Raw genomic sequence first — 15360 nt, 5'->3', positions numbered from 1 at the left:
TTTATATGGCTTTGATTTCTTTATCTGAAAGCTGACTATTCCTATCTTTTGCCCATTAATCAATCTGGGGAGGGGCTCTTCAATTTTTACTTTATTGACTTGTTCTGCCCCTGAGCAATTAAGGTTTTTTGCAACTATTTAAGTGTATCTTTATTTCTGTAGAGGGTTTTATAATTGGATTTCTGTAGTTTCTATGGATATCTTTGTAAATATACTCCCAAATACTTCATAACTTCTACAATTATTTTCAGTGGAATTTCTCTTTCTAGCTCTTCTCACTGGATTTTGTTAATAATATACAGGAATGCAGAACAGTTATGAAGATTTATTTTAAAATCCTACATCTTTGCTAAATTGTTTTAATTATTTTGTTTAGGATATTCTGAATAGTTTGTCATATAATCTGCAAAAAAAAATATTTCTTCTTTACTTATGCTTATTCACTAGATTCCTTTCTTGTCACATTGCTATAGTTAGAATTTCTAATACTGTGATAAATAATAATAGTGATAACAGGCACTTTAACTTTGATCTTTTGGAAGGCTTCTAACCTTTCCTCATTACCTATAATTTTTGTTCTTGAACATAAAGCATTATATATTATATTAAGAAAAGGTCCATTTATCACTATACTTTCTAAGATTTTAAATAAAATTGGGTTTTGCCAAAAGCTTTGTGAATATTAATGTAATCTTATGGTTTTATGATTTACTTTATGATACTATTTATTATACAGGTTGTGCCAAGCCTTGGTGCAACTTTAAGTTTTACCAACTATTAAGTTTACCCATATTTATAGTCTTTCTTATGTTGAACTGACCCTGTGGTTTAAGCCCAACCTTGTCATAGTGTATAATTTCTTTCTAATGTTCTTAATGTTTTATTTTACATTCTGGGAGAAGTTCATTAGGGATATTGTTATGTAATTTCTCCCTGATATAGGAATTAAGATTATATTTGTATCATAGAAAGAGATTAGAAAGGTGCCTTCTTTTCTTCTTATTGCACACAAATGATATAATATTGGATTTGTTCTTTGAATGGTAGAAACTACTTATAAATTCACCTGGTTTTAGTTGTGTGGTTTTTTTTTTTTTAAGAGTTCATTTATGGCTTAGTCAATTTCCTTTTTTGGATACTGGATTATTTAGTCTATTTCTGCTTTTAAAAATCTAAGCATTTAATGTTTTATAAATATTCATCTGATTTCTCCAAGCTATTGGTTTTTGTCAATGCATAGTTTTTTTTTATAATTTCCTTTATTTCTCCTTTAGTTATTGTAACTTCTTTTTCATTTTTTTATTTGAACTATTTGGTTTTCCTTTCTCTTAAAAAAAATCATATTAGCAAACTTTTGTCTCTTATTAGTTGTTTTCTTCTCCTCCCCCCTAAAATTATTTTAGTTTGATTTATCAGTTTGATTGTCTTTTTTGCTTTCAATTTTGTAAATCTATTTAGTTTTCAGAATTTCTATTTGATTGATTAGTTGGGGACTTCTGAACTGTTGTTATTCAAATTTTGTTAGTAGCTTGCCCTATTCTTTGATTTTGTTAATACAGGTTTTTATTAAATAATATTTTATTTTATTATTATAATATACATAATAAGCCTTTTGTTAAAGAAGTATCTAAGAACTGCCTTAGCTCTGTCTCATAAATTTTGGTATGCTGTGTCAACAATCAAAATGAATAAATATGTACTAGTATGTGTCAGACAAAGTATTGGGCACTAGGGAGACAAATACATAAAAAGAAACAGAGTTCTTGCCCTCAAGGAGTTTACAATATAAGAGGGGAAGACAGCACAAAAGGGGCATCTTCTTTCCTTCCTTCCTTCCTTCCTTCCTTCCTTCCTTCCTTCCTTCTTTTCTTCCTTCCTTCTTCTCTCTCTCTCTCTCTCTCTCTCTCTCTCTCTCTCTCTCTCTCTCTCTCTCTCTCTCTCTCTCTCTCTCTCTCTCTCCTCCCTTTGCCTCTCCCTCACTCTCCCTTTCTCTCTCTCCTGACTTAGAATCAATAAGTATCTAGTTCCTAGGCAGAAGGAGTTAAATGATGTTGCCTTGGGTCACATACCTAGGAAGTGTTTCAGACCACATCTGAACCCAGAACATGTCTTCAAGCCTGACTCTCTAGCCACTGAGCCAGCCACCTAGATGCCTATGGGTCACAACACTTTCATCAACCGATCAACACATAACTTTGTTTTATGTATATTTCTGTTAAAGACACAGTATTTAATATATATTCTTACAAATAATTAAATTACATGTAACAACATTATTTTAGTTAATCCCATTGCTGATGAGATCTCTGAAAAGTTAAAACGAGGGACTCGAAAGGCCGAATTGGATGAATTGACTATGACTCCTATTTCACCTAGTTCCCAGAAAATACTCATGGGAAGAAATGGAGATTTACTTCCAGGTACACTAACCACTCCTAAAGACATGGAACTGTTAGGTACCCTTTAATCACCCTAGTGTCTGGCTAGTCAGTGTGTTCATATAACCAGACTGTTTGCCCTCCCCCTTTCCTATCTAAGGATCCATTTTCTGTAGTTTATTGGGAAACCTCAGATCTTCAGACCTGTTCCTCCTAAGGAATATCATTCTCCCAGGGTTGTGGCTCTGTGTGGTGTTTCTTGATTCTATTCTCCTTGCCCCAATTACAGATCTGTTATTATAACTACTCTTGTAGTTCTGATTTTTTTTCAGGTTGACACATGAATTTCCTCTTCCTTTTTTTAGAGGTACCATTTTGTTGATTCATTAACATCAACTGTCTGTCAACAACACTTTAACCCTTTACTGAACAAAGCTAAAGCTTATTTAAGCTATTTTTTCTCCAAAAGGCATATCACAGTCTTCTTGTGCTTAGGAACACCAGAAAGCACTTCAGCACTAAGCTTGAGGACCATTTTAATCATCTGCAAAAAGTACAAAAACTAAGAGGACATGGAACTAAAAAGACTGAAAAGGACCTTTGTTTATAGAATGGTAGAAGAATCCAAATGGTGGAGTGTCACTCTGGGAACAAGCATGTTGGGTGATTCTGCCCATCTTTATCATTGACTGAGAAAGCACAATGAGCACTGATTTGGGGGTTACAAATAGCTTTTTTTTAGGGAGTATGCAAATTTGCAGATACAAAATATGCAAATGATGAGTATTGATTATAATATTTCTTCTTTTATACAGTTTTGGTGAGGTCTTTATGCCCTAATACATGGTCAATTTTTGTAAAAATTCTATTTTCAGCTGAGAGTATGTAAATTCCCTTGTATTTTCATTCAAATCTTCATTCATTTATTCATTTGACATCTAATTTTTACAAAGTTCTATTAAGATCATTAACTTCTTTGTTATTTGTCTCTTGGTTAGATTTATCTATATCTGAAAACTGTACATTAAGATCCTCTACCATTATAGTTTAACTACCTATTTTTCCCTCCAGGTATCTGAACATTTTGTTCTCAAGCTGGGCTTGGAGAGTTGCTATCCTCTCTGGGCTTTACCCCCTGGACATTTCTCAAACCAGGGTATCTCTTCATCTCACTTGGAGTTTTCCTTGGTTTACTCATCTTTTAGAAGTCTTATTATCTCATTTGGGGTTGGGGGCTTACTTGGATCAAAGTGTACAACTGCATATCATGGGAAGCGCCTGCCTGGTCCTGAGTATAGTGGCCAAAACTAAGTCTCTCCTTCAGACATTGGGGTTATTCCAGTCCTGACTATGCCATAGGGCTCCTAGATCTCTCCCTGCATTTAGTTCTGCCTAGGGCCTTATTGCTCTGCTTTTGGGGTACTTCTGGGGGCTGGCCCTCCCCCATGGGCTTTAGGGATTTCTGGGGCTGGTCTTTGTTTTTTGCCTTTTTAGGCACTTTGGCAAAGCTTGATCCTGTCCAGAACTCCTAGGGGCTATTCTCTTTAGTTGAGCCCCTGCCCTGGTCAGCTTTGGAGACCCTCAGGTGGTACTTGCTTAGCTGCAGCCTTGTCTAGAGCTCTTAGGGCAGCCCTTTGTCCCTCTTAGAGGATCCTAGTAGATTTTCTATAGATCTCTGAACAAGATGGGGGAGTCTACAGATGACTCTTTTCTTATTTGTTTATAGATCGATATATTTCCAACTCCCCCTGGTCCATATGAAGATGATACAGAATCCTCTATACCCTTACACACTCTCAGCTTCCAGCAACTTCTTTTCCAAAATTTTCCAAATGTCTTCTTTAAAGCTATTGATTTCCTGGTTTTTAAGCTCATGTATGATTCATTAACCTCTCTTTTACACTTTTGTTAATTTAAGTGGACAAAGATGTGTGGTAGTATGGAAAGATTTGAGTTGAAAAATCTCTGATCAAATTCAAATTTAGGTACTTACCAACTGTGCAACTTTGGACATGCTCTCTAGGTTTTAAGTTTTATCTGTAAAATAAGATGACCTCTGAGTCCTTGCTCACACTGAAATCTATGATCCTTTGATCTATGACTTTTTTGGGAATGGATGTTCCTTCCATTAACACAGAATATAACCTCTTTCGGTCCATCATGCAGATGACTTGGTGATCAGTTAGTCAACAAGCATTTATTTATTTAAACCCTTATCTTCTGCCTTAGAATCAAAACTGTGAATTGGTTCCAAGGCAGAAGAGCAGTAAGGGCTAGGCAATGGGAGTTATGTGACTTCTTCAGGGTTACACAGATAGGAGGTGTCTGAGGCAAGGTTTGAACCCAGAACCTCCCATCTCTGGGCCTGGCTCTCTCTCCACTGAACCACCTAGCTGCCCTTTCAAGCAATATTCATGAACCTTACTATGTTCCAGGTACTGAGCTGCATGCTGAGGATCTAAGAGCAACATAGGACAATGGAAAGAAAGATGGCTATGAAGTCAGAGGATCTGATGTTCAAATCTTGCCCCTGTAACTTACTATGTGTGTGACTTTGGACTAGACATTTAACCCTGGGCCATGGCTCTTACATCTGGAGAAAAAAGAAAAAGGAGGTTGAGCTAGATGGTCTCTGAGGCCCCTTCCTGTGCTAGATCTTACCCCTGCCCTTAGGGAGCTGTCATTCTAATAGGGGAGATAAGATGTATACTTATAATTATGTACAGGATGTGCCCAATGGATACAAGATGGTTATGAGAGGGAAGATTCTAGCATAATCTGAAAATGTTTCCTGCTTCCTTCCTGTCCCAGAATCTTCTGCACAATCCTGTTTCCTTCTCTCATCAACCCTATCCCCTAACTTTACCCCCTCCCCAAATACTTGCTGGAATTGAAATTAAAGGACTAGAGTTCAAATCCTAAATCAGTCACTACTACTCAGTGTCAATAAACTACCTGTGTGATCTGGACAATAACAGCCAGCATTTAATTAGCCTTAAAGGTTTACATTTTACATGTTAACTCATTTGATAAGTCTAAAGTCCCTTCCAGGTATAAGTCTATAATACTAAGTTGTTGATTCCTTTGAAAACACAATCACATATTCACCTTTAGGTAAGTCTTACATACTTAATAAGTTGGAAATTAATCAATAAGAGAATTAAAAAAGAGAATCAAATAAGCTATGAGTTTGACTTTTAGAAGGAAAGATTTTTTTTTCACTTTGTTTATTTTTTTTAAACTTAGGTTTCTGAGATAATTATATTGTGTTGATTGATATAGGATCTTACAGCAATGCAGATAGCAAGTGATCTGCAATTTGTAGTCTTAAACAGGCATAATGACCTGGTGAATAGAGCTGGGCCAGGAGACCTAACATATCCTGGCTAGGTGATTCTGGGCCAGTCACTTGGCATCTCTTGTCTCCAGGCATTTCCTGACTAGAGGTTACATAATTGCCAAAGTCCTGAATCAATACTAACTCCTTTACATGTTACCTTTAGGGCTTCATGGTTTCCAAGTTTTAGGAAATCTTTATTGAAAATCAATTTCATACTTGTTGACTTTGTGAAAAGCTTCAACTGAACTGTGCCCAAAAGATTAAAAAAACCCTCAACCTAACACAAATAGCAATAATGGTAATAAAATGTATTTAAATGAAAAGAATAGAAAATAAAACCAGCAGTCACAGCGGACTATCCTGATCAGACTGGAGAAGTTTTGTTTCTAAGTACCACCCCTACGAAGGACCACGTATCAGTTGATTGAGGACCAAGTTCTGAGATGGCTCCCCCTCCTAACCTGCCCCAGCCCTACCTGGCTGGTTAGTCACTACAAAGGAGAATTTATTTAGCCCCAAGATTGTCTCTGAAAGTCTTGTGAGGCATGTCAGAGGAACTAGAGAAAGTCTGAGTTGGTGGAGGGAAGCAATTTCAATGGTTCTAAAGTCTCCGAGTCTCCCATGAATGAAGCATCCCTAAGCTGGTCCAGCCTTTATTCCCTTCCTCTCTTCTGAGCTATGGTAATTCTCCACCAAAGGACCAAAGGGATTTTTGGTACTCATAGTTCATCTAATCCAAACTCCTAATTTGACAGAGAAAGAAACTGATGCCCAGGGAGGTTGAAAAGATCTCACAGGTAGGAAATGTCTGAGCCAATTTTACATTTATATACTGCCCAGTAATTATCTAGGTCCAAATCTTCTTGAAAGATCCTTGAAGAATCATAGGATCATGGCTCTGGAGCTCCAAGGCACCCTAGAGTTCATCTGGCCCAACTCCTTCATTTTACAGATGAGGAAACCAGGGTTTCAATAGATCACTGACTTCTTCAAGGTCACACCAATTGAAGTTGGCAGAAGTGGGATTCAGAGGAAGGTTCCATAAAGCTAAATCCAACATCCTTTCCACTGTACCAAGCTGCCTCAAGGGAAAGACTAAGGCTAGGAGTTCCTGTAACCTCCAGCAGAGTAGGACAAATACTCGGTTATCCCCCGGAAAGTGAAAGCAAGCCTCCCCTTAAACCTCATCTCAGGCCCTGTCCTGGGTGAAGTCATCCCCAAAAGAATCCCTTGTGTTAACATGAACAGAATATAGAACTAGGGGGCTCCTTTCATTTTTGCCTCTGGCTCTCTAGAGTCCAGCACGAGGTGGTGAGTTGAATTTCAAGTCTGCTAGTTCCCTTCTGCTCCTTAAAAGTGCAAGCTAACTTTCTAATGGGCCAATAAGGGGGAGATTTGGAAGAGAAGGGGATAAAGGGTGTGTAAGTCTCCTGGAACAGGATGGAACTGGAGTCTGGAATCCCGTGAGTGTTCAAGAAGTGTCGGACACCCAGCAGATGAAATGTGAAGGGGGTGGGGGGACAATGGAGGCCTCTTTGTTGTAGTTTTGAAGAAGAAAGACCAGAGAGAGTCTCAGCCCCACAAGATGAGCCTGAGAAGGGAAAAGAGCACACTGGCCCAGGGAAGAGCTCACCACTCTCTCCAGCACTGGTGCTCACCCCTCAGGGTGTATAGAGAGATCATCACCTAGATGCACCAGCATTGGCACTGGCATCCATGGGATGGGGCAAGATTCTAAGTGGAGAACTTCAGTAACTCAGCAACCTGTCAGGAGATGGCCCCCCACCCAAGCCCAACTAGAAAACATCACTTGTCTAAACGGCCTGGCCCCTGTCCAAGTGGACATGGCAGGGGATAACTGCAGACAAGAGTAACATAAACTCGGGCCTGCTCCATGACTTCCCTCAGTGCTAAAATCGCAGGGCTTCCTGGGGTTTCCCACCACTCCTCCTACCGGTCCCAGCCTGGCCGTGAGGGGACAAGGATGGTTCAGGATTCGAATCTGACTGGATCAGGGAAGGCTCTTTGGCTTTACAGGCCAGGAACAAAGGCCCCAGGAAGGGGCCCCACCTGGCTGGGCCTGGCCATGCGGTTCCGGCAGGCCTAGGGGAGGGGGCGGGGAAGCTGAAATTTTGTCCCCCGGGGCCCCTCCCGGGGAAACTTGCATCCGGTGGGGCTCCCCAGCAGCGGGGAGGGGAGGAAGGAGAGTGAGGTGCCCTTTGGTATCCCCACCTTCCCGGTCAAGGGTGCCTTTCCATTCCCATCTCCCCTTTTCACCTCTCCTCCGTCTCTCCCTCCTCCTCTTTCCCATCTTTCCTTCTCTTCCCTCCCTTTCTCTCGGTCTTTCCCCCACCCCCTACACTTTCCTTTCCTTCTCCCCTCCCCCCTTTCTTTCTCAGCTCAGGGCTCCTCCTTCCTCCCTTCCCCCACGCCTCTCCTCTCCTCCTCCCTCCCCCCGCCCTGGGCTCTGCGGCAGGGACTGGGAGGAGAAACCCCGTAGGAGGAGGGAGGGGGGGAGGGGAAGAGGGAGGAGGGAACTTGGACAGGCTCGCCTCTCCAATTGCTGCAATATCCTTCCGCCATAGGCCAAAGAGTCCCCCTGCCTCAAGAGAAACATGGAGACTTCTCGAGCCCCTCAAACAGCCCCAAAGCATCAGTGTAAGATTTTGAGGCCCCTCAGTTCAGGATTTTACCTCAGGCAGTGCCTCGGCGGCGGGATTCGTGGTCACGGGCGGGTTGGACGGGAGATATCCCTCCGCGAGAAACGCGTCCCGGCGGCGCGCATATAAAAGGCGGGTGGCGCGGCGCGGCTGTCTTTTCAGTCGGACTCTGAGCGTTGGTTCGGTCATGTCTGGTGGCTCCGCGGATTATAACAGGTACGCGCCTGCGACGGCGATGGGGCCCGGGTTTCTCGGGTGGATCAGGCCGAGCCGCGGGCACTCGAGAAGTCGCCGAGTTTTCCGGGCGGCTTCGGGGGTGCTGTTCCGACGCTGCTTCGAGAAGCTTCCACGGCGCAGCCGCGGGGCCCGGGCCCGGCCAGCCTAGCAAGGGCGAAGGCGGGGGGAGGGGGCGCCGCTCCGAGACCTCGGCCGCGGCCCTGCCCTAGTACTAACAACCGCGGGCGGCTCCCTTCCGGGCGGGGCGGCGCTCGGGAGGCTGTGGGTGCGTGTGTGCTTGGGTGGTTACACTCTGGCGGGGCGGGGAGGACGCGGCGGCCGCTCGGGCCTCTTAGCCCCCTCCCCCCGGGCTCCTCGGCTCGGGGCCGTTGGCGGCCGTGCTGTGCTCGCTCGCCCCGCAGGTCCCTCCTCCCCCGCCGGAGCCGGCGCCGGTGTCAATCACGGTGCTGGCGCAGTGCGAGGGGCGGGGCCCAGCCGGCGCGCGCTGCTCTCGCGAGAGCGGAGCCGCCGGAGCCGCGCAGGGGGCGGGGAGCCGGGGCCGGGCCGGGGCCAGGTCCTGGGGCTGCCGTTGGTGCCTCGGCCCCGGCCACGTGCGTCCTCGAGCGACGGGAGGAGGGGGTTCATGGAGCGCTTCTGGTTATTGCCGTCCGCAGAGACCATGGCGGCCCAGAGGGAATGGACCCCGATGGTGTCATCGAGAGCAACTGGAATGAAATCGTGGACAACTTCGATGATATGAATCTCAAGGAGTCTCTGCTCCGAGGGATCTACGCTTACGGGTTCGAGAAGCCTTCGGCCATTCAGCAGAGAGCCATCATCCCTTGTATCAAAGGTGGGCGGCGAAGGGGCCGGGCGGGGGCGCCGGGGTGAGCCAGCCAGCAAGGAACCAGGGGCGTGACATGATGGCCTACCATCTTTCGGGACTGACCTGAAATGGAGAGAACCGCTGTGCTGATCACAACCCGAAATGCCCAGAGAGGAAGAGGGTGCACCTTCGCTATGGCTCTGGTGGGGACAGTAAATGTGTATCCTACTTTTTTTAGGGTATGATGTGATTGCCCAAGCTCAGTCAGGTACTGGCAAGACAGCCACATTTGCTATTTCCATCCTGCAACAGTTGGAGATTGAGCTCAAGGAGACCCAAGCACTAGTATTGGCCCCCACCAGAGAACTGGCTCAACAGGTATCCATAGTGTAGTTGAAAGAAAACGCTTGCTTTTGTGGCATGGTTTTCAGGTTTCACAACTGTATCTAGAAGAGCTGAAGTGTGATCCATGCTGAGCTACCCTTTTTCCTTGTGGAAACAGCTCATTGATAGGCATCTCCCATAGTATAGAAGGCGGGTTCAGGTATGGCGTGCAGGGTAGCACACCAGTTTCCCAGAAAATAAGGTCATGAAGTTTTCAGTTCTCAATGGAAGATATGATACTTTTCAAGATAAAAGAAATTAATATGCAGTTGTGTAACATGAAAACTGCGGTGCACATGTGATTTGTAGTCTTGTGATTTTTGTGATTCTGTGTTTGTAACTTTGCATGTTTAACTGCCTTTAAGGCTTGCTTGCTACATTGGCATTTAAGACCTGGCCATGCCGTTTTTGTTTTCAAATAGACTATTGGAAAACAAGTTAAAATACAAATGAGTTTTAGACTGTTCAGTAAATTAGTTGTAGTTTATGACAGTAAGAATCACAATGTGCTTAAAATTAGGTAATTAGGACATTTTTAAGACTTCAAGAAAGGTTATACATCTATTTCCTGACTTAGAGGTTGTTACAACTACTGCCTGAAGGTGGAATGACAGCCACAAGTGCTACAAGCTGCATGGATTTAGATAACCACAAGATAACTGAATACTTTTGCACTTTTCACATTAATTGTGGACCAGCATGAATTTTAGGTGACTGCATGCATGCAAGACTAGTTACAGATATGACTTAGACCATTTAGCTTTTGTCTGCCAAGTTTTAGTTAGATTTCTCTTGGTAATAATGTAAAAATAAAATCTTTTTAAAACTTAGATCCAGAAGGTAATTTTAGCTCTTGGAGATTATATGGGAGCAACATGTCATGCCTGCATTGGTGGTACCAATGTTCGGAATGAAATGCAAAAACTGCAGGCTGAGGCACCACACATTGTCGTTGGAACTCCTGGCCGAGTGTTTGATATGCTAAACCGAAGATATCTTTGTAAGTTTTGAACTTCTAATTTGAATCTGTCTTGGTTTTAATACTCTGGCTAATTTTATTCTTATTTTTTTACAAGTAATGTATAAATGTTGCTGTAAAATGTGGTTGGACTTAGACATTTATTGCTCACAGATTTCTTTTGATTAATAATATGTTAATAGTTTACTGGGGGAGAGGGTCGACTGGGTGGCTCAGGATTGAGCCAGACCTCAGACAATTCCCAACTGTGACCCTGGACAAAGTCACTTGACCCCCATTGCCTAGCCCTTACTGTTCTTCTGCCTTGGAGCCAATCCACAGTTATTGACTTCAAGACAGAAGGTAAGGGTTTAAGAGAAAAATGTACTTGGCATGGGGGAGAGGGAATAGGACTTCTAGCTATTTCTTGTTTTTTAACATGGTGCTGTTTCTTTAACAGCTCCAAAATGGATCAAGATGTTTGTTTTGGATGAAGCTGATGAAATGTTGAGTCGTGGATTTAAGGATCAAATCTACGAGATTTTCCAGAAATTAAGTACAAATATTCAGGTACAAACATGTGACATTTCTTGCCAATGTAAGGGGTATTGCAGGTTCAAGTTACAATATGGCTGTGAAAGTGCCCATATTGTCGTTCCCCCTGCTCAAAGCAACATGTTTCATACTATCCCTGTCTAACTGATAACATAGTAAGACAGGGACGCTTGGTCTCAAACAAAATCATCACTGAAATCAGTTATTAAGTTGGGCAATTACAATTTTAAACATTATACTTCTCTCCTTTTTTTCTTTTAAAGGTTGTGTTGCTTTCTGCCACAATGCCAACTGATGTGTTAGAAGTGACCAAAAAGTTCATGAGAGATCCTATTCGCATTCTAGTGAAGAAGGAAGAATTGACCCTTGAGGGAATCAAACAATTCTACATTAATGTTGAAAGAGAGGTAAATTAACCTGTGATGGAATTATGATGGAACATAATTTTAATGCAAGGCTTGTACCTTCTTGTTTCAAAGCACTGTGCTAAAATTGCAAAAATTAAGGCAATGCCTTGGTCTTTGTAATAATGCTAGCACAGTATATACAAGAAGAAGAACAAATGCACTAGATCGAAAAAAGACTTGGGTGGACCTCTTTCTTAATGTCCAGTGTCCTGTGTCTTAAGATCCTAGTGCGATATCTACCAATTGATACTGATGTAAACTGGTTGACTTTCTTAGATTTCAATTGCTGGTGTAGGAATGGAGGTGGGGCTTCTGCTTTATTTTGAAGTATTATATTATGGAGACTGCTTGAAAATTTGTTTTATTTTGCTTTAGGAATGGAAGCTGGATACTCTTTGTGACTTGTATGAGACACTGACCATTACACAGGCTGTTATTTTTCTGAACACAAGACGAAAGGTAGATTGGCTGACTGAAAAGATGCATGCCAGGGATTTCACAGTTTCTGCTCTGGTAAGAGGCATGGTATCTTATTTCAGAATATTAATAATATCTAGGTTTTTTTCCTTACAGCATTTAGTTGATGCAGGAACTAGTTACAATATAGCAGTGAAGTGCTTTATTGTCGTTCCCCCTGCTTAAATCAAAATGTTTTTTACTATCCCTGTCTGTTTTGCTATATATGCCATAGCAGCCAGGGACGCTTGATCTCAAACATTGTTATTGGCTTAAAACCTTGACCAAGATTTAGCTATGGTCAAAAGTCATCAGCTTTTCAAGGATTCAGGTTGACTAAAGCAGTTGTAAATCTTAATATGGACTAAATTTTTGAATGTTTACTTGGTAGCATGGTGACATGGACCAGAAGGAGCGAGATGTTATCATGAGGGAGTTCAGATCAGGGTCAAGCCGGGTTCTGATCACTACAGATTTGTTGGTAAGTACGTTTTAATTTTTAAAAATCTGGACACTGCTGAAACTTCCCAAACCCTACTTATCAGGGGAAGGTCTTATTACCTTTTCCCAGTTCAAAGTAGTTTGGGAGAAAAATAGACCACACTCCACAATGAACTACATTGTTGTAGTCCATTACTACTTTGTGGCCAACAGTTTAGTGCAGTGTGGGGCACACAAGAAAATGATGGGTTTGGAGTGGATTGATGGGGCTTGAGTTTTATTTTTTAAAAAAACCCTTTTTAAGACAAGGGCTGCAAGTGCTAGGGAAGTCAAGTCACAACTGGCACATATATTGAGGCCAGAAAACTTAGCTGGCCCTAAAGACTACTGGTGTTTTGTAATGTGGAACTTGAATTGTGTTAACTGCTTTTTCTAGGCTCGTGGGATTGATGTGCAGCAAGTATCTTTGGTTATAAATTATGATCTACCTACCAATCGTGAAAACTATATTCACAGGTTAGTAAGATGGTAAATGATTGGATTGTATATATCATGTTTGATGTAAATTTATGTAATTCATTTACTGGCACTCTGTAGCTTCCAATAAAATCTTGATTCAGGCCAGACAGCCTTGAAAATAGGGAATGTATTTCAGGAAGAAACATAGATTGACACAGTGCTGCTATTTAAATGCAGTTATGTTGGGGGAAAGAGCTCTTGGCTTAGTTTAAAAACAGTGGGAAAACTTACCTTGAGTCTGGAATGTGGCCCAAATTTTGAAGATTTGTAAAAGGAAAGGAAAAAAGACTCGCTTTAAATTGAAGTCAGAAATAGGGTTTAGGTCTTGTTGCATTTATATTTGAGCCTTAGTTCTTTTTTAAGACTCATTTGTGTTCTCATGTTGCTCCTGTGTCTTTTGTGCTTTCTTGGTGATTTTTCTCTAGTGGGATTCTCTTGGTGTGTTCTGGTAGTAACAGAGTTTTGTGTCCCTGGCATATAGTTAATAGTGGCTTGATCCCTAAATAAATTAAATTGTGCTTTGTTACTTGATGTAAAAAAAGACTTTTTAAAAAATACAGGAGTCGATAGCAGCAGTTGATGACGTGAGATGGCACTCAGAAACGGCGTGACGTAATTTAGGACGTGGATTCATAAGCGAAACAGCACACTGTTTGAATAAAGAGCGAGTCGGTATTTATATATTTGTTTTTCTTTTGTCATGATTATTTGATATTTTAAGTTCCCAACGTCCTAGCCAAAGCCATTTTGTGTATTAGCCTCTTGTATGTTAGGTGGTTTGTATTGTCTGGTTTCTATGAAGGAAGGCAGAACTGTTGGGTTTAAACCACATTTTTGTTAACTTTTAGTGTGGTTTGTGTGTGAAACTGAGCAAAAAGCAGTGATAAGTTTGGGTTTCCATACCAAATACTTGGAGAATAAGGAGTTAAGTTTTCCCACTGAAAAGAATTGTAAGTCCTAGAAAAATAGTTAACCTTCAAGTTATTTACATTTACAGTCTACAGTTCCAGAGGTGCGTCGAAATGGAGTATATAACAATTCTCTTTGTTTCATTCCTGGAGTTTTACATCTGTCCCAGGCTGACCTTCGATCTTTGCCCACTTTGGTATGGGCTTAATTCACTACCCCAAACAGAATACTGTCATCTGCTTAAAATCACAATGCTCAAGACCTGAGATCTCATTTTGCAGCCAGACACAAGCCTTGATCTGCTTACTTTTGGCACTAACTGCTGAGGAAGATTTTTTTCCCTCGTCTAGATACTTTGATTAGCAGCTAGTGCTCCAAATAGAAGCACTCTATTACCTTGGCAATTAAACAGCAAGCAGCTGGTTAACAAGTGGATCATCTCCTTGTAGGTTAAGGAATATACTATAATTATTGCTGTTTTTCTTTTATGCAGAATTGGCAGAGGTGGTCGTTTTGGGAGGAAAGGTGTGGCTATAAACTTTGTTACTGAAGAAGACAAGAGGATTCTTCGTGACATTGAGACTTTCTACAATACTACAGTGGAGGAGATGCCAATGAATGTGGCTGATCTTATTTAATCCCTGGGATGAGATGGTTTTGAATGCAGTGCTCGCTGTTGCTGAATAGGCGATTCACAACGTGCATTGTGCTTCTTTCTTTGGGAATATTGAATCTTGTCTCAATGCTCATTACGGATCAGAAATACAGATTTTTGATAGCAAAGCGACTTTAGTCGTGAGCTCTTGTGGGGAAAGAGCTTATTGGCTTTCTCCTTTAGAGTTAGACTGTTGGGGTTGGGTGTAAAAGATATGGGGTCTGTAAAATCTTTCTTTATTAGAAATTTATTTCCTAGTTCTGTAGAAATGGTTGTATTAGATGTTCTCTATCATTTAATAATTTACTTGTGGACTAAAAGATATAAGTGCTGTATAAAATCAGCCAATTATGTTAAACTAGCATATCTGCCTTTATTGTGTTAGTCAGTAGACTGAATAGGAAAGGCTTTTCAAATGGACTAATTTTTTTTAAGAAAGCATTTGAATGCATTTTGTTTGGTATTGTATTTATTCAATAAAGTATTTAATTAGTGCTAAGTGTGAACTGGACCCTGTTGCTAAGCCCCAGCAAGCAATCATAAACTAGGTAGGGTTAAACCCAGTAAAATTGCCATATTGCACATGTCTTAATGAAGTTTGAATGTTCAATAAATTACTTGTATATTCACTTTGAATTCAAAATGGTTGCTCTTGT

General features: G+C 41.5%; 1 protein-coding gene and 5 non-coding genes across 8 annotated transcripts; all 6 read left to right on the top strand.

Annotated features, from left to right (window-relative positions):
• The first annotated feature begins 8470 nt into the window (after window positions 1–8470).
• Window positions 8471–15347, top strand: EIF4A2 (eukaryotic translation initiation factor 4A2). 3 transcript variants are annotated; one of them, XR_008914243.1, is made up of 11 exons: window positions 8471–8594; window positions 9269–9447; window positions 9659–9798; window positions 10636–10804; window positions 11223–11332; window positions 11581–11724; window positions 12100–12237; window positions 12572–12661; window positions 13058–13137; window positions 13701–13812; window positions 14543–14683. XR_008914243.1 is itself a non-coding variant. In XM_056808457.1 (10 exons), the coding sequence occupies exons 1-10, from the start codon at window positions 8566–8568 to the stop codon at window positions 14685–14687; spliced, it is 1224 nt and encodes a 407-aa protein (XP_056664435.1). In that variant the 5' UTR covers window positions 8471–8565; the 3' UTR covers window positions 14688–15347. The 3 variants fall into 3 exon arrangements, 1 of the variants encoding a protein (XP_056664435.1); XR_008914244.1 differs by having other exon boundaries at window positions 13701–13808; window positions 14543–14682; XM_056808457.1 differs by lacking the exon at window positions 13701–13812 and having other exon boundaries at window positions 14543–15347.
• On the top strand, window positions 9508–9576 carry LOC130456023 (small nucleolar RNA SNORD2). Its single transcript, XR_008914305.1, has one exon. It is a non-coding gene; the product is annotated as a small nucleolar RNA SNORD2 (small nucleolar RNA).
• LOC130456000 (small nucleolar RNA SNORA63) lies at window positions 11371–11501 on the top strand. The gene has a single exon (XR_008914287.1). It is a non-coding gene; the product is annotated as a small nucleolar RNA SNORA63 (small nucleolar RNA).
• On the top strand, window positions 11780–11962 carry LOC130456021 (small nucleolar RNA SNORA81). The gene has a single exon (XR_008914303.1). It is a non-coding gene; the product is annotated as a small nucleolar RNA SNORA81 (small nucleolar RNA).
• Window positions 12308–12442, top strand: LOC130455999 (small nucleolar RNA SNORA63). The gene has a single exon (XR_008914286.1). It is a non-coding gene; the product is annotated as a small nucleolar RNA SNORA63 (small nucleolar RNA).
• On the top strand, window positions 12704–12835 carry LOC130456005 (small nucleolar RNA SNORA4). Its single transcript, XR_008914291.1, has one exon. It is a non-coding gene; the product is annotated as a small nucleolar RNA SNORA4 (small nucleolar RNA).
• Window positions 15348–15360: the final 13 nt, after the last annotated feature.

The sequence above is a fragment of the Monodelphis domestica genome, chromosome 8 (assembly GCF_027887165.1).
Source record: "Monodelphis domestica isolate mMonDom1 chromosome 8, mMonDom1.pri, whole genome shotgun sequence".
NCBI lineage: Eukaryota > Metazoa > Chordata > Mammalia > Didelphimorphia > Didelphidae > Monodelphis > Monodelphis domestica.
The sequence above is the reverse complement of the archived record's forward strand: the minus strand, read 5'-3'. Positions and strand labels throughout refer to the sequence as shown.

What these genes read in the sequence shown, in the direction of transcription:
- EIF4A2 (XM_056808457.1), top strand. Translation starts at nt 8,566, where the DNA reads ATGTCTGGTGGCTCCGCGGATTATAACAG. An exon ending in ACATTAATGTTGAAAGAGAG is followed by an intron (nt 11,725 to 12,099) that starts GTAAATTAACCT and finishes ATTTTGCTTTAG; the next exon opens with GAATGGAAGCTGGATACTCT. An exon ending in TGATCACTACAGATTTGTTG is followed by an intron (nt 12,662 to 13,057) that starts GTAAGTACGTTT and finishes TGCTTTTTCTAG; the next exon opens with GCTCGTGGGATTGATGTGCA.